The sequence below is a fragment of the Eschscholzia californica genome, unplaced genomic scaffold, assembly GCF_041429995.1.
Source record: "Eschscholzia californica isolate CP2 unplaced genomic scaffold, dmEscCali1.0.p SCAF_1, whole genome shotgun sequence".
Lineage (NCBI taxonomy): Eukaryota > Viridiplantae > Streptophyta > Magnoliopsida > Ranunculales > Papaveraceae > Eschscholzia > Eschscholzia californica.
In genome coordinates, this window is record NW_028238198.1 from 40,000,241 (window position 1) to 40,025,507 (window position 25,267).

Genomic DNA, 25,267 nt, shown 5'->3' on the forward strand with positions numbered 1-25,267 from the left:
ATGCCCTTTTCTTTTTATTCTATTTACATAAGTGTATTTTGTATCGACCGTCCGATCTAATAAAAAATAAATCTTAAACAAAAGAAATGGACGACCAGACTTATACCCGGAATAACTAACTAAGTTGTTTTAATATAATAGATACTAGGTTTCCTCCCCGTCCGTAGGACGGGGAAGATCCCTCTTGGCTAACGCCTTTGAGGAAGAGAAAAATAAATTTAAATTACAACATATTACATTAACTTCCTTTAATTTGCAAATCATATTCCAAAATCAATAGAGGAGAGATAACCGTGTGTTTAAAAAGGAGAGAGAGAAAACTGTATTTATGGAAGAAATATCACTAACTGAAAAGATTTGATAAAAAAAATTGGGAGATTTAATTTCAATTTTAAGTGAAATAGTTAGGAGAGAAATTATGAAGATATGGGAGAGTGGGTTAGTTATTTAGATCTCTCCCACGATTTTCTACTGTAAAATTGTAGTTTCCAAGATGTAAACTGTGGGAGAAAAAAAAATAAGGAGAGAAATATGTGGGTAGTAATTCTAACCAATATTGACTGATTTACATAAATACCCTTCTTTTTCTTTAGTGTATTTACATAAAATGATTTTATATTATCCGTCGGATGTGTTCCCAACTAAATCTCTAAAATAAAGTGGACGGGTCAGACTCATCCCCTGATAACCGACTGATCTGTTTTAATATAATAGATTATATTATTTATATAAATATATATGATGGATGGTGGGGATTTGAGGGTTGTTTAACACACATCAAAAAATTGATATAACAAAAAATAACCAAGAACTGGAAAACCCCTAAATGCTTCTCCCTATCAAAAGATCTCACTAGATTTATGGCTCACCGGCACCGCCATCGTCACAATGCCACTACTCATCGTCTTCTCACCTCACCGTCACTACTCGTCTTCACTCTTCATCTATCTCTCTCTACTTTGAAACACCGTCACCTCCATCTTTTGGTTCATCTCTTTCTCCGTACTTCCAATTTCCAGTTAGACCAAAAGTCGGAAACTTTTTTTAAAAATTTGATTGATTTATTGATGTATAATGGTTGTTGTTGATTCTACTGTGATGTTTAGTTTATTATGAGTTCTGATTGAACATGGGAATCTATGGCTTTTGAATGAATTGGTAGTACAAAACTAGGGTTAAGATACTATTAAATTTTGTCGAATAATTTCTCTCACCAGTAATCCCTAAAGCAAACGACCTCACAACTAGGATTTTTGAGTCAACAGTCCAAAATCTGGGGGGTAAACCCAAAAAAAATCCACTCTTGCCCAAAAATTAGTTGCAGGTCCAAATGTCAGTTTTTTTTTTATTCCCCTCTTGCCCTTGGACGGGACATGCTGACGTTTTCCTGAAAAAAAAAATGTCTGGTAAATAAAATAATTTACTAGTACACGAAAAATTCAAAGTTTCAAAATTTTTTTAAATTTTCAAACGAAATTTCAAATTCCCGCCCAGCAAACCATCTCTTCCCGGTAAATAAAATAATTTCCCGTACACAAAAAATTCCAATTTTCAATTTTTTTTTGAAATTTTCAAACGAAATCTTTTTTTCGAAATTTTCAAAACGAAATTTCAAATTCCCTGCCAAATTTTCCCGGGCAAATTTTGAAAATTTTAAATTCCCGCCCAGCAAAAGTGTCTAGTACAGAAAAAAATTTCTAGTAAATAAAATAATTTCCCGGTCACAAATTTTTTTTTTCGAAGTTATGAAATTTTCAAACGAAATTTCAAATTCCCGCCCAAATTTTCAAATTTTTTTACGAAATTTCAAATTCCCGCCCAGCAAAAATGTCTAGTACAGAAAAAAATTTCCAGTAAATAAAATAATTTCCCGAAAAAAATTGCGTTTCCCGGGAATTTTTCGGTGGTTGTTCCGTAATTTTCTGAACATTACACATTCTGATGGACGGGTTGTCAGATTATTTTTCAGAAAAAAAATCGTTTCCCGAGAATTTTCGATGGCAATTTTGTAATTTTCAATGGCATGAACGGTAAAATACTTTATTTTCTAAGGGCCCTTTACGTAATTTTGACCCCCAAACTGACACATTGGACCTCCCTTTCATTTTTAGGCAACTTTGGGTGAAATTTTCATTTTAACCCCCTTTTTGGACCAATGGCCCAAACCCCCCCCCCCCCTCACAACTATTGGTTGTATTCTGCAAACAAGCGTAGCCAAACAAATTAGGTTGGTGGGACTTTGTCTGAGGCAAATGTATATTCTACCACCCTTGAAAATAGTAAAGAAATAAAAGCTGGTGGTAGTGGTTAAACTTTCAAGAGAAAAGAAGGTACTACAGCAAAATTGTAGGACCCCCACAAACAATCACACCAGGACAGCTGTATGTCACTATAATTAGGCAGACACCCTGTCTACTACGGGCACCTATCTGCCCGACTTTTCAAACTTAAAAGAGTTAGTTCATTTTTGCCCCCAATTTATGATTCACTAGCAAATTTGCACCCCTCACATGGAGGTCAAATTTAACCCCATCTTTCTGAAAGACAATTTTAACTCTCCGTTTGTTTTTCATTTGCTAGTTTTATCTTTCTAGTTTGTTCCTTTTAACTAGTTTTATTTCATCTTATTCTTTCCATTCTTTTTTTGTTTCTCTTATTTCTTTTACTCACCTCCTCTTTACTATTTTTCAACCAGGCATAGGTAGAGAGAAATAACTAAAAGAAATTAAAAATAAAAGAGTTAAACTAGAAAATGAAATAAATTGGTGCTAAAATCAACATCTGGATACGCACATAACCCAAATCAAGCCAGCCTTCCACATATAATTTTAAATTGATAGCTTAATACTTCATTACAAAATTTCAAATCATAAGGTATCAATATTTTGAATTTTTCTTTCAAAATTTTACCTAGAAATTAAGCCAGCCTGCCACATATAAGGTATAAAATTTTGAAAAAAAGTTAATGTATTATTCGCTGGATAACAAAAATTTAAAATTAAACTTGTAAGATCGAATAATTTCTAAATGTATCCTAAAATTTACATTAAAATGTCTCCAAAACTAATTTGTCTTGCAATGTCTCTAATTTCGTGTCCCAAACGAACAACACAGACATTTAAGGACATTTAAAATATCTCCAACCAATAACACAGACATATGTCCCCAATGTCCTGATCCACTACCCCCTTAAATGTACCTAAAATTTAATATTCCGTTTTTCGATTGAACATTGGTTGACACCCTAACATACAAACGTCACTTTACGGTTGGTCACAAATTGAGGGCATAACTTGAATTAGGCCAACACAAAATCAATACGTTGTCGAATGAACGGTCATTACGGGCAACAACCTTAACTGCCCGAAAATCCCTCTCTTTGTACCTGTATAAAAATCTTAAAACTCCTAACAATTCTTCCTCCATCTGAAAAACCATTTTCTCTCTCTCTCTCTGCATTTTAGTGCTTCTGCAAGCTTCTCTTTCTCTCTCTAAAAAAAGAGAACTCGCAGAGCCTAATCTGCTAAAAAAAACAACTACCCTCTTTTTTCTATCTCTCTAGAAACACAAAATCAGAAATGGAAGCCATGAAGATGAGACTTTGTCTTGCAGTTATCGCCATGGTCATGGTAGCTTCATCCATCCAAAATGTTGCAGCTGCTGATGCACCTGCACCAAGCCCTACTTCTGATGGAACCACCTTTGTTCCTGCTGCTTTTGCTTCATTGGTTGCTGTTGCTTTCAGTTTCTTGTTCTAGATCTCATTACTATTAGATAGAAAAAAAAAGATTTATTTTCTCTCTCTCTCTAAACTTCCTCCTCTTTATCTTTCTCTTCCTTTTCTTCTCAAGCCATTCCTTATAGATAGATCTGATCTATTTTTTCATGAATAGATCTGATAAATCTGGAAGGCTTGAGGAGAAGAACTAAGAAGAAGATGAGGAGGGTATTATTTGTTTTGGGTTTTTTTTTTTTTTTGTTGGGATTGAGAAATTTGTTTTGGGTGTGATTGTTGTATGATGATGAAAGATGGGTTATGTATCATAATAACTTTTCAGTGAGGGACTTGTTTGTAATTCATTTATTTTAGTAATAAAATTCTATTCCTTTTGTTTCTTTAATTACTATCTTGTTGACCCTTTGATCTATTCTTCATCGATTCATCCTCGAATCTTGTGTTTTAATCCTATCGATTCATCTCATAAGTAGCAAATTAATTGAATCAATTTTTATAGAGTTTTGTGTAAATTTTGAGATGAACGGTCGAAAATTAGGGAAAGTGGGAATATATGATGATGGTTGTGTAGGTTGGAAGTAAGGTAGTTGGTGCACATGGGTTTCTAGGGTAAGGAAGAACATGTGGTTGGTATAGAGGAAGGTGTTGTTTGGAAGCTAAAGGGAAGGGGAAGTTTTATGGGGACCCACACGGCATAATTAGGTTTTAGTGCGTGCCATTATTTACGACTTCTTTATCCCAAGTCCTGTTTATTTCCCTGATTACCCTTATTCGCCATCTTAAACTACGTTCAGACTTATCACGAACTGAGGATCTGCTTCAGTCAGTCTTGTCAGATCTCAGATCTATAGATTTTGCTGACTACACTTCGAAACGAAAAGCAAATCGGGAGTCTCTAGGCGCGCAAATTAGGCCCGGCCCCGCTTATAGCGTCCTAATAAAAGATTGATGAAATATAACATTTAAATCTCCCAGTAAAAGATTTGGAGTTGTATAATTTAACTGTTCTATACAGTATTGATGAAACCTAAGCCAGGATTCCCTTTTCTTATTTAGTCTTGTTTAGTTCCCCATGCATGAATATAATGGCGAAATTGAGGGATTCTATGCCTTACTGTGAATGAAGTCTAAATTTTAAAGAGAAACTTCACAAATCTTTCTTAATTTAGTTATGGAATGAAGAATACGATATTTCGTGCTATACCTTACAGTGAAACACCTTTCGGACCTATTTTCAATCGATTTCAAGAAGGTAGAACGACCATAATCAATTTCAAAGCACAAAAGATACAAAAGACGGCGGTGTCAAACTCACACTGGTCTCTGAAAACCACCCTTAGTTGTGAAGAGAAAAAATCCAAGACAGTAAAAAAGAGATCCTAAGCGGTGAAAATGGAAAAACACAAAATGGAGAAATTCTGACAAACACAGAACGACGATACATTTCCTTACCTTTACATGAGTACACACATACATATTAGGAGTAATCGGGACACCACAATGATATGGTAAAGAGTACAAACAATTTGTTACACATCTAGTACTATTACTACTACTACTACTACACCTATTATTTCTCTACTACTACACACTACCGCCCTTCTCTGTTCATTACTAATGAGACAGAAACCCAATTCAAGAACTAATTTTGAGTAGTAAAACTACAGATTGATTACCTCTAATTCTGCTGCTATGTCTGTGCTTTGTCATCTGACTTCTGGGAGAGTTCCTTATCGGCAAAATGTAAAAGTCTTCTCAATCTTAAAACCATATCACAATGGAAAGGTAATGCAGATCGCCGATCTAAGTAAGCGGGGCTTACAGTCATCCATGAAAGAGCATGAAGTTCTGCAGTTAATGATTCAAGAATCAAATGAGTTTCTATTTCATGGTCCCGAGAAACTGAGTTCGTACTCCGAGTAGACTTTGTATTTCCTCTGACTAGCCTATCTTGGATCATGTTGGTACCACCATAGTAATCGACAAGACTGACTGAGAGAATCGAAGGCCATTCTTCTTTCATGGTGCTTCTTAAATCTGACCTGATTGAAGGAACTGCTTTTGAGACTATAAAACCAGTTGATAAAGGAATTGCAGAACCTTTACTGTGTAGGAGATGTGCAAGGGGTGGGGCTTCGGAAGTCAGGCATGTCGGGAGTTGTAAGGGAGTTGGAGGGAGATATCGCATGCTCGGTGAAGGGATAAGTAGATAGGACGAAGATGTAGAACCAAGAGATTTCACAGGGTTGACACCTTCCAAATAGCTAGAAGACGGACCTATTCCACTACCGGCTTGAGTTCCAATACCTCCTGCACAATGATCTTGCTGTTAGAGCTACAATTTCATATTCAGTTCTCGATTATTGGTTTATACTTCTAACTTTCCACTCAAAGACTTGTTCAACTTGCGTATACCTATCCCTCAGTCAAATAACCATCAAGACAGTCTACCCGAGCTTTTAAATGCAATATCATGGCAGATTCTTAATATCAAGATATCAAAAAAAGTTCAAACTAAACATTTGAGTATAATCCTTGGTTAACCTTTATCATTTAAGGATTAGGTTCATTATGGAGCAATAAGGTAATACCTGGAAGAGATGCATCTGCCGGGAGTATGAGATTAAGGGTATGATCAATCGAAACTCCAACCAAACTAATACTCTGAACCCACTGAAACATTCCCCTAGAACTGTCGAGGGTAGCTTGTCCACCCATAAGCTGCCCACCCATAAGCTGCTTCCTTGTATTGGTCTGTCCTAAACCACCTTTTGTAAAGCTGGAAGATTTTGTTTGTGGGCTGTACATATTAGGGCTTGGCGAAGAAGGTATTGTTCTCTCTTGAATCAAACTCATCTCCTGTTGATGCAAGGAACCACCATTACTAGTTGCAGATATACCATCAGGTACAGATCGACGTAGTTGCAGAAGCCATTTCTTTACTTCATTTCCACCGACTGAGTAAATTGCTTTTTGCCACTCTGGGTGTAATAAAATATTAGTAGTTAGACGCTGAAAGATTAATGCTTCATACTTATGTAATAACAAAAGCAGAAATATGAAAGCATAAAGATGAAAACTTTATATACCTTGTCGCTCAAGCTCATAGAAGCATCCAATACGGGAAATCACAATATCTCTAGGTTTAGTAGCTACAGTATCTTGGGAAGAACATGATAGTATCTGGCAACCTTGTTGCAGAACTTGAACAAAGAGACACTGAAGACCTTTTGTGTCCTGCCGACTACTGATACCTCCAAAAGGAAATATGTGACTATCAAGCAATTCTCCTCTCGAGTCTGTCCAAATACACACAAGCCAACGCCAATCCTCTGTCCAACCATAGCAACAATGAAGACTAGCGATTTTTTGATGGCTAGGTCCAAAGCCATCTGAATCTGCCCCGTCAAGAACCGAACTAGGTCCAGTGTCTGCACACCCTGATGATGTTGAAGTCTGCATAAAGCTGCCACTATTATTATCATCAGCAGATGGTCTTGAAGAGTCGAATACTACGGGAGAAACTCCAAGCTCCGTAGAACCAGGTTCAGCTAGTATAAAAAGTGGTTCAAACGAGTATTTCATATCATCGTGGAAGGAACTTTCGCCAGATCTATTTGGTTCAGAGCTTACTCCTCCAGCCCGTGAAGATTGCCATGAATTGTCCCAAGGCCTCAAGGCAGTATCGAGCTCAGCCTCTCTAGAAAGGGATGATCCTGAAACTCGAGAGGTAACACAGTCTTTCCACATTCCTTGGATGGGAGAACTAGCATGCATCAAACTGGAAGGAGATCTACCTGAGATACCTGATGAATGATTTGCTTCACTAGAAAATGAGCGTGCAACTCGTCGAGCCTTGTTGTAAACAGTGAAAGCTACCTCCTTAAGAAGGACAAGCTCATTTAGGGATGGGCTAGTTACCCTAAGAATAGATTCCACAGTGACAATCTGCAAGACTAATTTAGGAATAACGAACCCTGAAATCGTTAAAACATTTGATATTGACGCCTCATCCACAGCTGCAGAGCAGCTAAGAGCCTTGCCAACTTGAGTTCCTAAAAGAGACCTCTCCTTGTCCGACGAGCGAATGATTGACCCAAGGGCAGTGCACGACTCCACCACAGTTTGCAGAACTGCTACAGGCTCAGGGAAGGGACAAACCACATATATTACCTGTTTCATTTATTGGGGTTACTCATCCATCATTCCGTAAGGTCCATGAATTGATTTCTAAGTAGAAGAGAAAATTAATCACTCAAATTGTATTACCAATATGGTTTGTTTTCTTATGATTAGTTTACGAATATGAAGTTATTTCCCCATAAAAGGATAAGGAGAGAACCAAGAAACTCAATACGTATTATTCTCAAGTTCCATGTGTTACTTTTCAGTCTTGGTTACTCCTACACATCAAAATTTGTGGTACAACGCATTACAATAAGAATCAACTAGAGCACCAGACCCAATGTGATCTTACCCTAAGATCAGTTTCAAGTTTTAGCCACTCTGTGAGTGACTCAAGTCATGGAAGAGGCGACCAAATTATTTATAGTATTTATTATGTGCGTATTCCAAAATAGGTAGTAAGAAACTGTACCTTCCTCAATCAATGGAACATCACACCTTATCGCACATATTGAACATACAACAATGTGCAACCAGTCACCTGATGGCGAAGTTTAAAAGAATGCTATAGGCAAATATTTATCAGATAACAAGTGTGCCAGGTTGGTTGGTACTTCTAACTATTGCACATATTCCACCTACACCTACACTTTTACTTTTTTTTTTGAATAATGACTACAATGGTCATTACAAAAGCATTGATACATCGATACGATGTGATAAGCACGATAACTCCCGAATTACTAATGGCCTAAAGTCCGACGAAATTAATGGCCTAAAGCCCGACAAAATGAAATGGCCTAATGCCCACAGAAACTACTTTATTCATACCCAAGTTCAATATTCCTGGATTTGCACTGCCATGGGATTGAACCTGGGACCTCCGCATTGCAGAGTAGATGCACTTACCAACTGGGCTACCTGTTGTTGGCCACCTACACTTTTATTATGTATACATACTTATACATTTTTTTGGAACCCAATGATTCACCTCCAGGTTTTACTTGCAACAGGCAAAGAAGAATTTTTGTTTACTCGCAAGGTCCAAAGTGGACATTGAAGTAGGTGAAACCAATTGCAACTTGATTCTAAGTTATCTCTTTACAGGTGTCCTACAAAGCGTAATAACCTAGGCCAAATATTTTAGTTTTAGCATATTGCATGAAGTAATCATAGAGATTCAGCAAGACGTAAAACTTACCGTCGTAGGAGAACTGCCTTCCTTTTGATTTACTGTGGAATTTAATCCAATTCTTAGAGTCTTCATAGCATTTGAAAGTGATTTGAGGAAGCTCTTCAAATCCCAACCATTAGATACAGCTGAAAGGTAATCACTTATTGAGCCCATAAAAGATGTATTACCACCTTCTATCTTCACCGATTGTGGGCAATCAACGAGTACGAATCCTGAAGATGATAGTTGCTCAGAGGCTTGTTGCCCAATATTTTGGGGTACATGAGTTCCCAGCTTGCAAGTTTCATACACTGAGAAAGTGAATAAGTAAGTTCAGACCTCCAGATGCACAATAATTATATTCAAAACCAGTAGTAACAAAGATAGTATGTGGGCAATTAAATAACTAGTAAAGGAAACACTAGCAACAAAGTCAAATTTCATGCTCATGTTATCCAGCGAAAACTTGGTCTTATGAGGGCCTTAATTGAATCGCAACAACTCGTTGATTCAAGTAGACGAAAGCATGTAACCTCGTAACAATGATGAATCAAGTATGTACATTTAAGAAAAGGTTTAGAATCATCCATATGGAATAGGATTCGACCAGTTTCTTTCCTAGTCATAAAACATAGCTATCAACTTCACAGTAATACAACATAAGGGTCAAATGATGCTGCTACCAGCTAATACCATTACACCTAAACAGTTGCACCCACTGTTAGGTACGGGCCCTTGGAATTCATAATACACAAAGTGCTATTCAAGATATTATTGAAACTATATAGTTAATGTGCCATAGAAAAGCTTAGAGTAGTTTAAAAAAAAATAGAAAAGTTTAGAGTTGCAAGATGGTAGGTAGCTGCCTAGCTGGTACCTGGTAAAGTTTGCTATTTATCACGTACCGTCCATCCAATGTACTGACTAAAAAATCATTGTGAATCGATGAATCGATTCTACACCTAACATAGAAGGGTTTGAGTGACAAATAGTAGAAATGTACAGTACCATATAACTGGTAAATCCGAGAAGGTGATTATTCATCACAAAGTGTACATCCAATAGTCACCGGCATCATCTATCTGTCCATTCTACACATCAAATAGGAGGGTCTAGACTTCTAACTATATAAAGTAGAAACGCCCAATACTACACTCACCAGTCTCAAGCTGTTGGAAAAAATCACAAGCGGCAGATGTAAGGAAACCAATATCTGGACATACAACAGAGTAAGTCATCTGCAGTACGATAAGAAAAATGTTAGTAGTAAATCATATATCCTCGAGGAATATAAAATTGACTTATTAAGAACCTTACAGGCTTTGGCAAAGCATATGGTTCAAGAGGCGCCTTTTCCCAGAGTTGTAGAGAGCTTGTGGATGTTTTTAGCCAATCATCCTGATACCTATTGCAGGAATTGTTACTAGTGCTTATTATTATAGAAAGTAACAAACAGAATCTCTTAAAGTTGAGATAACCCTCATCAATAAGCCATATGTTCTGAAGATGATGCACAAGCATGACATCAATAGCTAGCTTGATATATTTTCAAGTTTCAACTGTCATTAACTTATAAACATCTCCGGACATTCCTCCTTCATGTCATAAATTTCACTATGAAAATTTTGTTTCTTATTCAGTTTGTGATCATGAATCATTTTAAGTTAAGTATATTCTCCACAACACAAAGAACGACATCATGGATAATGTAATAACAATCATCTTAGCAAGTACAGCAGTATGTTTCCTAAAACAGACTTGGACTGCTCAACTGGGTAGGTGACATATATCTTACGCGACGACGATGACATACCAGTAGGACACGGTGGGCAGTCCTAATGTTTAACCAAATACATTTCTCATGTCATTATTGTTCTTACTAATGTGCAGAGAATGATTGACATATACTTCATGCAACGACTATCACATACCAGTAGGACACAGATTGGTAGTCGTAAAGGTATAGCACAATATATCCTAGATTTTCTATTAACTTTCTCGTGTCATCATTGTTTTTACTAGTTTAAAAAGAATGATTGTCATATAACAAGTACACATACCCAACAAGTATAGCCGGCAATGGAAGCACAAAAAGGGTCGGTCTGAGACGAGCAAAGCTCAAATACTGCTCTGACTCCATGTTGCCAGATTCTAGGTTTGATCTCCTCTGGGTTGATTCATCCATCCTCATTCCATCCAAGGTACTAGTCACTGAAAGCAATTGTGCAACATATGATGATACAAATAATTACAAAAATCTATTCACGTACACTGAATAAAGAGATGCACCTTTAAGGCAAGAACCACCAGATGATTGGCTTGGGCTTATTGGTTCTCCGCCACCTAGACTAACAGAACTTATAGACTCCTTGGCTTCACCTACAATTGAATCAATAATGTATCCTTCACTACTTGTTACAGCATCACCAGATTGACTGCGACCTTTGCACCAATCAATGACAGTGAGTGGCCCGTCCAAATTCCCAAATGCAGATTTTAGAGCTCCTTTTATGTCCGATTGCAGCAAACTAATCACAGATGATGGATGAACCTGTTGCAAGAAACTCTGCATTAGTTATATAAATTCAAAGGGTTGCTTAGATGATATTTTACAGAAAAGCTGATTATTTATCACAAAGGATTCATCAAAATTTGGCCATTTCAATTATATCTAGAAGTAACTTTTTTTGAAACTTTGAATAATTATTGAAAAAGAATGTACATGATAGCCTCCCAATTGTGAACAAAATCATTGTAAGCCTATAGTTTGCCCAACTCATTTTTCTACTCCAACGAAATAATAGGCCCGTCACATCCTCTACCCCTATGGTACTTAGAGGATGAGTCTTCGAATATCTTGTTGTTTCTATCCTTCCACATAGTCCAAATGATCGCCATAGGGATGAGGCTCGATAGCTTTTCTCCAATCTTTGCAGTATTCCACTATTGCGTAGCTTGGTCTACTGATTTTGGGAGGCACCACCTGTTGTTGAAACTGTGTAAGAAATAATACCATAAGCCTGCTGCCACATTGCAGTGTAGCAGCAGATGCCTCTGAGGTTTCTTCATTGTCTTCACACAGTATGCATCTGTTCACCAGCTGAATTCCCCAGCATTTCAATTGATCCAAAGTTGGAGTCTTGTGTAAACAAGCAACCCACAGAGTCAAGCTGACTCTAGGGGGATCGGTTTTTTCCAATCATGGCTTGAAATTGTACAGGTATACCTTGGTTTATCGCATTCATTCTTCAGTAAAAATGTTTTACTGATAGTCTTCCTCTTTCCTTCCTTCCAGACTCTGGTATCCGCTTCTTTGGTAATAGCCTTCAATAGTGCCCAGCTCATGGAGTAAAATTGGGATTTCCCGGTCGTTGAGATTCCTTCTGACTTGAATGTTCCATCCTCTCTGATTATTATCATATAGTTGATATACATATGCCTCCTTCATCGAAGATATGTGATAGATTGCTGGGCATCTCTCTCTAGAAAAGGCAATTGTAAAACACCATTTATCATTCCAATATTTGATGCACTTCCCATCTCCAAGTTTCCACTTCATGATGTTGTTAAAACGCGTCATTCTGGTATCCATATGGAGTGTTCAAGCTCTTCTCTGACCTCCCACCCTTGTCTTCCCCATATTTACCACTGATGATTTTCCGCCATAGTGCTGTATTTTCTCCAGCAGATCGCCAGAACTGTTTAGTTAATAGGGCATCGTTCATGTTTCTGATATTCTTGATCCCTAGACTTCCCTGCTTGATATCTTGGCATATGATGCTCCAAGCCACCCAATGCAGTTTCTTCCTTGTCACCCCAAAGGAATCACACATTTTCTTGTCTATAATTTTTAGGATTGCTACTGGGATGGTATAGACTATAGAGAGAAAGATAGTACAGCGATAAGGACTGATGATACGTCCTTAACATATTGAGGCCATCACATGAAGTAAACTAATTCTACCAATCGTATGATATGTTCTCAGCAACACCTGATACATCATTTCAAATTAATTTGAACTCAACCACTGTTACCAGATACTCTACGCCCCCTTGCGTACAGCGTACCAAATCAACCTGTACCACTTTAGGGCGGGTTCGCGACCCAGTACTCCAAATTTGGCTTTCCGGAATTTTCAGCTTTAGTTACCCTAACATCTTTGTAACAATCTACAAGCTCATGTTGCTCATCTAGTTGAGTAGTTAACTACATGATTTTCTTGTTAACTGGTTAAGACTAAGTTTTATTTAGGTGGAATTTCTGAGAGTATGTGTAACTATTATATTTGCATGATGGAGACTATATGTTGTCTAGGAAAAATAGCCCACAACATACCGGAACCGCAAATATTGTACGAAAGAGATATACCCCTAGCGCACCAGATACTCACCCGGTAGCGCACTGTGCATCGGTAGCGTACTGTGATCGGTACCGTACCACATGCGGCAGCGTTTCAGGTAACATTGAACCCGACTGTGTCAATGTGTTAGTGCTTGTTATCTCGTGCAAAAGTAATTTCACATCTAATGGATCTCATTTTTAACAACACAATACATGATATTGACATCAAACCCTATCTACGACCAAACAAACAAAATACAGTAATATTGTATCAGAATATCAACGCAAGAGTGCATAAAACCAGCAACGGATGGAAGAATGAATAGTACATATCAACATGTGAACTACAGCTGTGTAACAATATTAATATATTCAGTTTTTACAATAGATTTATGACACTCATACTTTGGTTCAAAAGTAAATCATTATGGAATAACCAAGGAATTAAAGTTTGAAATATTTTGGTTGAAATGACCGAAATGTTTCCGTTTCCATGCTTACCGAAATTTAACTAAATTTCTCTTTACAGTGCCTTGTCGAGGAAATAAGTTTCGAAATAATTCGGTCGAAATGACCGAAATGTTTCCATGTCTACCGAAATTTCGTTCCTTTTTAATAACATCACATCATTTGGATGTAAGTTTAGCAAAGCATCACAGGGACCATATAGTGGTAGAGTGTACTTACATTAGCGGTTATTGGATCAAACAGCTCCACACCAGCAATGTCCAGAGCATGACCAGAAGCTAAAAGCCCGCCACAACCTGCATGGACCGTCGAGGGTCCACAAGAAAATCCACGTCTAAACTGCTCTTGTAGTGCAAGCCAACCATAAGCGCCATCACTGTTGTCAGCATCCAGCGACACATCAACTAATGAAGTAGCTTGCTGGACAAGCAACGCCATGCCATCAAGAAGGTCCCAAAGAGGTGGTCGTTGCCCATACGTAAGGACACCATCCTCATTGAAGGCACTATGTGAAAATGGTTTACTGTCAATACTTGGTGAATTTGTAGGTTTCACTCCTTTAGGAACTCCAACAGTACGCCAAACACCTACAGGTGCACTAATAGGTGCACTGACAGGGCTATCAAGCATCCGCCCATCAATATCACCAGCTATTCTGACAGGAATTGTTTCTTTCTTTTTCATCTCATATTTGCTTGAAACCTTGTCAGGTGTAGCATTTGAATCACCTCGAAGCTGATCTAGAACATTGCTTCCAATTGACCTATGTAGTCCGGCACCCAAACTACAGGAAGACAACAATGTATGCCTTGTCCTGCACATAGAAGCTTGAAATGTGATACATTCCACTTCAGTGGCCAGTGTAGTCTTCAAGGACAGGAGTAGATTCCCAGCATCCGAAGTACTATCAGCTTTTTTACCCTGGACAAATGCGGCATGATCTGCTGAAGTAAAACCTGAAAATTGCGGTGCAGTCCCATCACGTGAAATTTTGCTATTATTAGAAGCTAACGATCTTTTATCGTACTGTTGTTTCCCATTCCCGATTTGGGTATAGTATTTTCTTGAGTGGAGGCTAGGATTTGATTCATGCCTACCAGAACCGGCTTTTGGATTTCCAACGCCAGGCTTCTCATCGGGTTGATCCAAACAACGAGCAGGAGGCGTTACACCATAAGTATAAGCACTGGAGATTGAATGTGGACTTTCCACCTTCCTTGATCTAGGCAAGTATGGAGTGCTAAAGACAGATGAAGACAATTCACTACCAGCTGTTTCAACTGCTCTATATTCTGGGGCAAATGTTATTGTTGCTTCAGCCTTGGACAGATGGTCAAATTCTCCAGTCATAGGTGCTAAACAATTGCTTACTAAACCTGTTAACTGCAAGTCCTTTGAAACGTCTTGAATTTTGTTCTGAAACTCTTCGGAGGTTGCTGGGGGAGCTGAGTTGAGGCTTTCGAAGGGAGAAAACCCCAAAGCTGGCAAGAGCATCTGATCGGTCATATCCATTCCCCCTGTACAAGGACTACCAACTACCTCACCACATTCTGCAACCGAAAAGGCCTGGGACTCCGCACTTCCTGGGGGCTAAATTTTGAAACAACTGATTAAATTTTTTTTACCCAGATAGCAATAGAATATTTACACCTAAAATATTCCACATACATAGGTTTTATGTTTTCATCAGGAGTAAAAGCAACCAAACTAGTGTCCTTCCGGAGGACCTAAAATGAGATAATCTTGTTAAAGAAAATTACTCCCCGTCATTGATAATGTTGGATATTCTCGAGGATAAAGTGACTTAACAAATAATAATAAAAAAAATCGAGGTTTTTGCAAGTTTTGTCCGCATGCCATGTCCATGGCTTCTTATGAAGAACTAATGGAATGTACTGATTAATCTTGTGATGAGCCAAAAAATATAGAGTTCATAGACATGAAAGTTGCAACTATTAGACTCAAAAAATTAAGGTGTCTTGAGAAGAACCCTCAGTGCTAATGTGCTATTTGTGTAGTAAACGAACTTTTTACATTATGAATATAACTATTATGCAAAAACTACAGATAAAAAATTAATGCGAAAACAGACACAAGAACCATATAACAAATTATAGCTCTAAAGCCAAGGAAATTACCTCCCCGAAAGGCAAAGTATCATTCTCAAATAAATCACTAAAATCTCCAAAATCAGAAATAAGTATGTGAATGTCCACACCCCCACTTCTGTCGTCATCATCCCAATCCCAAAGAGATCCAAACAGATCATTCACTGAGTTTTTGACTTCCAGAGAACTAAAGTCGGACTTGTATGTCTCTGAAGTTGCATTTATGCCTGTGCCTGGTCCACCAAATGATTCTGTTGCGTCAATCCGGGGGCGTTTAGCCACCTACATTGATACATGCTTTAGCAGACTCACTCATTTTACCCAATTATTCAAGATACTAATAGTACTAAGGAAATAGATAACAGAAAGCATGTCTAGGAGTGAAGGATATATATATACATTATATTAGAGTGTTAGACTATCGCACACTATAACTAGCTCCTATTGACTTCCATTCAATAGTTCATCTATATGGTCTTACACACTCGAGACGATGGAGAGAGAATCATAGACTCGCACCATATATAAAGAACATTAATGGCATACAAAATCTCTTTTTACTGCAAAACATTATTTTTCTTTTGGGTGCTCTTTTATTGAAAGCCTTCATAGATAATTTTTCATTTATAATGTTTCTGAAAAGGGGTCATAAATATAACTACGGTGGTGGTGTTCAAGTGATATTTTAGTAGTTGTAAAAACTAATTATATCTAAGTATTAGGCATTTTTAACTTATTATCAGTATTAACAGTCTATCAGATAGAAGACTGACGTAGCGACGTCGCACCACCAAAGTTAAGAAATGGTGAGTCCTAATAGAGATGCAATGTGGTCTTCATAGGAGATGAAAACTTCAGGATATATATCGTCTGCATATTTTAGGCTTTTAGCATAATTGAAATGTAACAATTATGGTAACATCGTTTGTAGGAATAATCCATCCAGTGGGAAACGAAGTTGCTTTATCATTCAAATGGGAAAAAGGCAAGTTGATATACCTGTTGACAGCCATCATTAGAAGACCAACCAGTCTGCCTACAAACTAAAGAATCAGCATCTGCTTCTAGGTCACCAACTTTAGAGGTCATTCGATAGTCACTATCACTAGATGTGCTACTAATGCTGCTACTACAATTACTGTCACTACTACTATGACTCTGCTGTGAGCGTATCCCATTTGATTCAGTCCATCCATCTACAGATCCAATAGCTCCAGCAGCATCAAACCCGGAACTGGGATAAAATGAAAAAGAAAAGTTCAGGAACTAGATCTCAAGATAATTACTACTTCCATATCAACACAAATACACATACCATTTCAAAAAAAATACACATACCATAATAGAAAGATGTCTAAGCGTGGTTCAAACTTTAATTTCCAAAACGAGTGCATGGTCACATTTATTATGCATGTCAATTCTAAGTACCTGAGCACATGTTAGGCACACACAATTGTTGTCCAATGATCTCAAACCTTTTCTTCAGCATTATATTTTGTTACACGATTTGCTTGACTCAATCAGTCAATCATATTAATCATTTTACAAAGCAAGAAAGATGTGGTATACCTAATGACATTGAGGCTTCAGTACCTTAAATCGTGCACCTTGGCCGGTCAAGGCTACGCCTGAAGCAAACAGGGATTTAACAACTCTAAGCAAGATATTGAGTCTGTCAAGCACAGATAACTATGCTGATGGAATATTATAGCGATAAGCATATACGAACGAGCATTCTCAAAACACGCAGTCAACTTCGTAAACCTCGTAACACTCATACATTCGAAAATATGAATGCTAACAGTAATTGCTTGTCCAGAAAATGTTGACACATGGAAATCACAGTGACTAATCATGCACTTAAGAAACGCGTCAATTTGGAAAAAAAAAACTATGGGAACTATAATATATTGAGACTAACCAATTCATCGAGAAAGACAAACCAAACACTGGGGTTCCTGCCCAACTCTGTAGCCAGATTCTGCAGATCATGTAACCGAATTAAATCCAGAATTGAACGATGCCATGACCAAATAGATGAAAGATGACATACCTTTTCATAGAAGATCTAGCAGATGTTGTATGTATGACAGGTACCAGCACTGCCTCAGCTGGATAAATAAATGTTCTTTCAAGCACTCCTAAAAAATCTCCTGGTCCATGCTCCTGGTCACCTTTTTCAAGGACAGCTGCAGGTGATTCAGTAGAATGGTACTGGGGAAGGTTCCCATTGGACTTGGAGTTTGACTTCAATGATTTGTCAGCACCGGGACGGCAGCCAAGGGTTATTTCAACATAACAACTTTGCCCCCTCAACTGGCATCCAGAATCTTGACCAACATGCAGAGGTATACCGAGAACAGAGAACCCATTTGAATCCTTACCCTTAATTGAACTGTTAAACCATGTCAAGAGGAAGCAAAGTAAAATGAATTTACAATATTACTACTTCCCAGCCTATTCTCTTATCTTTATTTCCGTTCTTTTTGTATTTCTGAAGTACCAAAGTTATAGAAGGAATATAAATCATGGAATTGCTCCAACTACATACCTGAAGTAAACTTGCTTCACGAGATCACTCGGACAGCATCCGGTAAGTGTACCTCGCATTCCATGAGGAGCAACAATAACTGCCAATTCAAGTACAAAGTTCATGAGCACGAGATAGTAGTATTGTAGTAAGAAACCTTGCATTCCCTTAACAATACAACTAAGTTAGTTTGATTCATGATGTATACTAAATTAGTTTGGGTTGTAATCACAAATCTCACAGCCTTTTTCTTTAAGTACAGAAATGTGTCTACAAGATGTTTAAGAAAGAAATAGAATTCATTGATCAGTTATATTTTACGTTATTCCAGACAATATGTGATTTAACATAATTACAGGATATGAATAATAATGAGTAGCCTGTCCACACATAAAGAAGATTGTATGGGGCCTATAAACCAACTTAAAGGAATTTAGATGCCAAGCAAGAAAAATCTTGAGTTCCTGTTTCAATAGTGACTATGGTCATGCCCACCAATTGAGAGGCCCAAAAAGAAGACGACATCAAACAGGAATACACTCTTTTGATTTAATTAAGACCCTATCCCCTTCTTTTCTTTTCATTATTTCGATCAGTATTAATTCACAAGTCCACCAAAGTTTCTATGAGTATCACGAGTCCTTCTATATTAGTGCAAGAGAAGTTGCTTTAGTTTCTCATAATGGAGATCCATCTAAAATTTAATTCGGGTGAGTCATAGCATGCAAATATGCAATATAAACTGGTTAGGCGAGGACATCAAACGTCACAATAGACTATTGTTATCTTCTTGGTAGTGCTTAGTATGCTTAAGTACTTCCATAGAAAACCTATATTTCCTTTACTCTTAAAAACAACTGAACCTCTTTCATATGATCGCTTAAGATTCTCTTTTGAAATTGTCATTACAATTTTAGGGTGTTTTTCACTAAGAGAGAACAGTGAACCTAAAATATTAAAAATGTAAATGATGTATAATTGAAAGATGAAGAACCATAGTGTCCAGAAGGCTGTGGAGGTGAAGAACCTACCAGGAAGCCTTTCTCCATGATTACTAGAAGAGCGGCGTCTCACGGCCCTCTCCATGTCACTATTAGAAAGTGTCCGGATGTGCCTAGAGATAAAGAGAAAAAAGAATTGTGAACTGGGGCAAGATCATCCCTCATTTACTTCTCCGTACAATGTACATGCAGAAATAACTGATCCTATATAACAAAATAACGAATTAAGGAAAAAAAATAGAAGAGTTCAAGAAAGACTAACTTCGCAGATATTATAACATGCACAAAGATTGCTTCCTCGGTGGCGGCAAAGATAAATTCAACCGTAGGATGCACTCTCCTAGAAAACACAAATTTTGACTGATTAATAAATGTTAACCTTGTGAAGATGCAAAAAACACTAATGGATGAACAAATTAATTACACATCTTTCACTAAATTATATGCATGCCAGAATAATATAAATCGAAACAAAACTAAAGAAAAAATTGAAAAGGTAAAATCAAATTTTTAAGGAGGCAGTACTGTAGGTATAAAACATATGAAAGTGGTACACCGAGATGGTTGTAACGTAAAAAAAAAAAATTGGATGCATATAATTGGGGAAAAGGAAAAGTAACCCATTCCTTTAGAAGAAAAAAAGGAACCTAAGGAAATGTAACACAGAGAAAAAGTGGGAAAAAGGAACAAGAACTCATTTCTTTTAAGAGCTTCAAACGTTCAGGTACCAAAACATCACCTACAAATAACCCTCATTGAAGGATAATAAAATAAGACTGATTCTGACGTAAACCAAGAAGACCATAAGGCCCAAGCTAAAGAAAAGAGTACCAGAAAGGAAATAGGAAAAAAGGAAAAAGACATAGAGACCTGGTCATCACCGGTGATTATTCTTTATTTTTTGGCAACACTGGAGCTTATTTGAAGTTAACTCAAAAAGGATTTATATTAGTTTATTCAATTGTTGATGAATTGGTTGAACTGTAGTTGTTTATTTCAGAGATCATAAACTTCCAATTATGTTGGTTCTTTGAATGCGCTTACATCATTTTCATACAGATAGTGCAATCAAAAGATGGAGTATTTGTTTTCCCATGAGAATAAAATATCAACCTTGTAGCAAAAAAGAAAAATACCTTCAAATAGCTTGTACTATCGTAACATTTACAACATCGAGAGATAAACTCTAATCAAACAAATGAACAATAAATTCCATTATTAGGTGTGTGTTATCAAACCTGGAAGATTTTCTTTGTGAAAATGGATGAAACCTTGCAAATACATCTCCATATCTCATATAAGACAGCCCTCTTAAAGCTCTGCATTTCCAGAAAAAAAAAACAGAACTTTCAAATTCGCCTGCGAAAATTACAGAAGAACCCAAGAATATCCTAATTAGAGAGTTTCAGACCTTTCTATACAATTCCGTAGAGCCTGCGCTAAAGCCGCTGCAACTTCTTCCGAGTCTCCAGGAGCCACCCAAAGTCCGGATCCAACAACTTCACCAAACACAACCAATAACATACGTTATCATTGATCAACGAAATAAACACTAAACTTATGGATGACTTGATTTTTCGATACTTTCAGTATCATGAGTTCATGACAACAAATAAAGATATATATGTATATATACAAGGAATTAAATTTCAAAATATTTCAGTCGAAATGACCAAAATATTTCTATTTCCATGCCTACCGAAATTTAACTAAGTGTCTCTTAACAATGCCTTGTCAAGGAAATAAATTTCGAAATATCAGGTCTATCAATATTTCGTTCCTTGTATATATATACATATGTACAGAGAGAGGTGTGGGTGTGTGTCTGTTGGTGGGTGGGTGGGGGGGTGGGGGGTGGGTAGAGAAAATGCATTAGTCGCTACAACCGATAGAAAAATTTAAAGAATAAGAAAAGTATACTTGCGACAGAAGAAAAAATCATTTGAGTGTACCTCTTAATCTAGATACTGCAGCCTGAGCAGTTTCAACAATAGACGAATGGCGCCCCGGGAGAAACAGCCACAGCTTGATTTTCTCATCTTTGAGTCTCAAAATGAGAGTTAAGTAAGAGGACATAAATGAGTAACCAAAGCAAAATAACAGCCCTAATATCTCTAAGGAATTCTAACCTGGATTGTGAATACCCTGAGATGGGTCCCATGGACCAACAAAGGAGTTGGTCCATGCACTGAGAAATCCTTCCTTCTGTAATTGAAGATGTGATAAAAGTACCAACAATGTAGCTGCATCTTTCTGGTCTCCTTTAACACTGAAAAGAAAACAGTAGGGAGGTTTAGTTTCAAGCAAAGAAACTAAAAATGAATTTCTTGTTAAACTAAGAAAGGAAGCAGTGTGTCAAACCCTTTTTCAGGTAGAGGGCTCAGATCAGATTCAAAGGGGAGAAACTGGAACCAGGAAATGTGATGTAGGCCTCCCTGCACAAGTGGTCAATGCGTGAGAATTCCAAGGTACAGATGTAATAACAATAATCAACATAACCAGGTGATTTAAGTACAATTTTAGCCTAGCTTGGGCAGTTGGGCTTAGGTTTGTTCTTTCGTTGTCTTCTTTTTCGAAAAAAAGGAAATAATTGTATTTCTTTTATGACTTTGTCAACTGATCTTTACTTTGGATGTTACTAAAAACAAATCTCTAGGTTCATGATTCATTCGATGCATTTTCCCGCATTCCTTTTCTTCTAAAAGAGGATAGGTGGATTAGCTAGACTGCTAAATAACCTGGATTGAGGGTTAAGTCTATGGGCGAGAAAGTCAAAATAACAAGGGAATCCAATGACTCAAGGTAGTTTAAAGCAAGTATTCTGTGGTCTTCGGTTGGCAGATGCTATGTTCTCCTTTGCTAAACGTTTGATTAGGATACTGATGCACGTAATTATCAGAAAATGCACTTTTTAATCCTTGTCTCCATGATTAAACGGTTAAAGTGAAAGGCATTTCCACTTTTCACATGCAAGCGTTACAAAGTTAGCCCATCAGATATCACCAGCATTTCCTGAGTAGTTACAACTTTATTCAAACAGGTCTGCACATGAAGTTAATGTCTGTCGTGTGACCCTGAAGCTTTGCTTCGTGCGTTGCCTTTATAGACACTAAGAGTGAAGCAACTATGCATTACGGAACAAACCAACGCATCAAAATTTACTAACCTACTGAAGTATTTAAAGAGTTGAGGACATTACAATTTTGAAGACATTCGTCCACATTACTTGATAACACCAGTTCCCCTCCTCCAACAGGTGCTTCTCAGGCTTTAAAGTTCATTCCAAAGAAATAGTATAGCCTTGTTCAAGAACAAAATAGTAGAGCCTCAAACAAATCAAGTGATCTGCATAAATGTGGATATGATTATAAAGTATTGTGTAACATAACATAAGAAACTGAACCCACACATGTTAAATTAGCAGTAGATATTTTGTATGAGTAACAAAAAACATATTCCTTAGTAACGATTACTTAAATATTTTTCATTTCCAATAAAAATAAATCACTTTGCACCTTGATTGTCCAAGAAAAACGAGTTTTATCATAGCTTGAGAAAAATAGAAAGACCTTCCCAACAGAAACCAGCAACATATCTCCCCGAGAGCATCCCAAATTGCATATTTTCTAATGATGTATGAAACTTAAAACCCTCACATATTTAAATTATTTCTATGCTCGAAATTGAATCATTCTCTTAAACTAATATCAAACTGTGGATCTAAAATTAAGTAGCATAAATACATTAATTCACCATTGTGGGATTTATAAGTTCATAAATATTGAGAAACACACTAAGAAGAACTAACATCATAACAAGATTTGATCTTGTTATTAACTAATCATATAATATCACAAACTTTAGTAACTCAAGAAAATTAAGAAATGGTAAACCTTTCTATCCTGTAAAAGGTAAACAAACTTATCTGGTCAAGAACCAGAATTCAAGTTCAAAATTTCTCAGAATTACAACTGACTCGGAGAACAATCTCAAAATGTTTCACTTCAATTTGGATCTTCAAGTAGTTCTCACAAATTTAAAGGAATACATACTTCCAAGTAAGAGTATTTACTCTCTCTCTCTCTACTAACCTAAACTTAAAATTGTTGTTTATTGTTGAACAGTTTTTGGCTTGATCCTTCAAAAATCAAATAAGAAAAGTAAAACAAAGATGAATAAATTAAGAGAGAATACCTGATTACAATCTCGGGAGGAATAATTGAATTGAATTGATTGATTTGAGGATTATGAAGAAGATCAAAGGGAAAAATTAGGGCTTTGCGGAAATGAAATTTGGGTTTTAGGGCAAGGTTTTTTTTTTCAAGTGATCTGAGTTCCGAGTTGCGTACCAGAAACAGAATCTGAAGCTAGCTTGATCGCATGGGTTTTTTACTTTTTAGACAGAACAGAAGCCCTTTGTGTTCCAACCCTTGGACCTTCTATATACCTAGACTGTTATTCAACGACTGTTGACCCTTAGAAACGATGACCTAGGGCTGATTCTTCTTTCATAATACACTCACTCATATGACATCTTCTAATTACAAACTTTTACGTTTTCATTTGAAGCCTCGTAAAAATTGTAAGTATATCATTAAGATTGCTGCAATAACTATAACTATTCTAGTAAATCTTCTGCATACCTATTGTTATAATTGATTATGGGAAAGTTGATGTCGTTGCCTAGTGGATGTTATAACTTGTATAATATGCGAATATAGTCGATATTTGATGTTAAGTAACTACAATTAAGATTGTGTTGTCTGCATATTCCGTTTTTTCGAGTTTTCCAACAAGTTAGTTAGGGTATCCTCCAACTTAAACAACTTTGTGTTAATTTTGTTCCGTCTCATTAACTCCGACTTATGTAGTTGTTGTTGTTTTAACTAAAATTGTAACAACTATTGTAATATAACAAACTTTTAGGTGTGTGATGGATGACAAAAAAAACATAAACTTCCATTTTAGGGTGATTGATTACAAATTTGAAATATGTTTGTCATCGAATTATTTGAACATATTAGTTTTTTTTTCTCATCTATTTCTTTTTCTGTTATGTTTAGTCTTACTTTTATGTTTGGTATTCTTCTTTCATTTTCATCTTTGTTTCTTTTTCTTCTCCCTTATTTTCATTTTCTTCTTCCTCCTTTAATATAAGGGGAAAAAAAAGGACAAAAAGGGATGCTTTTGGAATTTTGAAGTCAAATCAGTTACAAGCCCCACCCAACCCTAATCCACTCTTCTAAACCAATCACACCCTCTTCAACTAGGAGACAATAGGGCTCAAGTTCCGATTTCTACGTCTGACTGCCATGGAAATCAAGATTTAAGTCACTCCACCACAGAACATGAACACCATAAATATGAACTCCAAAGAAATGGTCAACAACATTAATATCAGAGTATATGAGAATCATATAAATTAAGTTGATAACGTTTATACTAGTCTCAAAACTTCAAAACAACTAATTATATGAATCTGCTAAACAAAACTGAAAAGAACTAATAAGTTAATAACAGTTATAGGAGATGAACTCTAAACAACTACCTATCTCAAAATATATATAAAAGCTACAAATAGAAATTTCAAGCTAACGGTCTCGGATCAAGGAGGTGGCACATTCTAATCAAGGAAGCCCTCTCAACCTAGGTACCAAAAAAGAACAGCGCCCCCCATCGGTCAACACACGTCACATAAGAGCAGAAGTCGAGTTTTTTTTTTTTTTTTTGTTGAAATAAAAGCAGTCTAACAACAGAATCTAAGAACAAACAAGGTACAAAGA

At 36.8% G+C, this 25,267-nt stretch overlaps 1 protein-coding gene across 7 annotated transcripts; it reads right to left on the bottom strand.

The window, feature by feature from the left end:
- Positions 1-5,155: 5,155 nt before the first annotated feature.
- LOC147566785 (mediator of RNA polymerase II transcription subunit 13-like) lies at positions 5,156-24,193 on the bottom strand. Of its 7 annotated transcripts, none has more exons than XM_086653341.1 (24): positions 23,679-24,193; positions 22,684-22,829; positions 21,846-21,919; positions 21,614-21,753; positions 21,437-21,523; positions 20,896-20,983; positions 20,723-20,803; positions 19,747-19,824; positions 19,515-19,597; positions 18,505-18,583; positions 18,007-18,348; positions 17,875-17,934; positions 16,953-17,187; positions 15,984-16,235; positions 14,065-15,435; positions 11,325-11,586; positions 11,096-11,246; positions 10,353-10,440; positions 10,195-10,273; positions 9,063-9,346; positions 7,543-7,909; positions 6,826-7,452; positions 6,328-6,717; positions 5,156-6,046 (listed from the first exon to the last, which is right to left on the bottom strand). In XM_086653341.1, the coding sequence occupies exons 2-24, from the start codon at positions 22,705-22,707 to the stop codon at positions 5,427-5,429; spliced, it is 5,862 nt and encodes a 1,953-aa protein (XP_086509467.1). In that variant the 5' UTR covers positions 22,708-22,829; positions 23,679-24,193; the 3' UTR covers positions 5,156-5,426. The 7 variants fall into 7 exon arrangements, with proteins under 7 accessions (XP_086509467.1, XP_086509465.1, XP_086509468.1 ...); XM_086653339.1 differs by having other exon boundaries at positions 7,534-7,909; XM_086653342.1 differs by having other exon boundaries at positions 22,684-22,784; positions 23,679-24,045.
- Between the last annotated feature and the right edge of the window lie 1,074 nt (positions 24,194-25,267).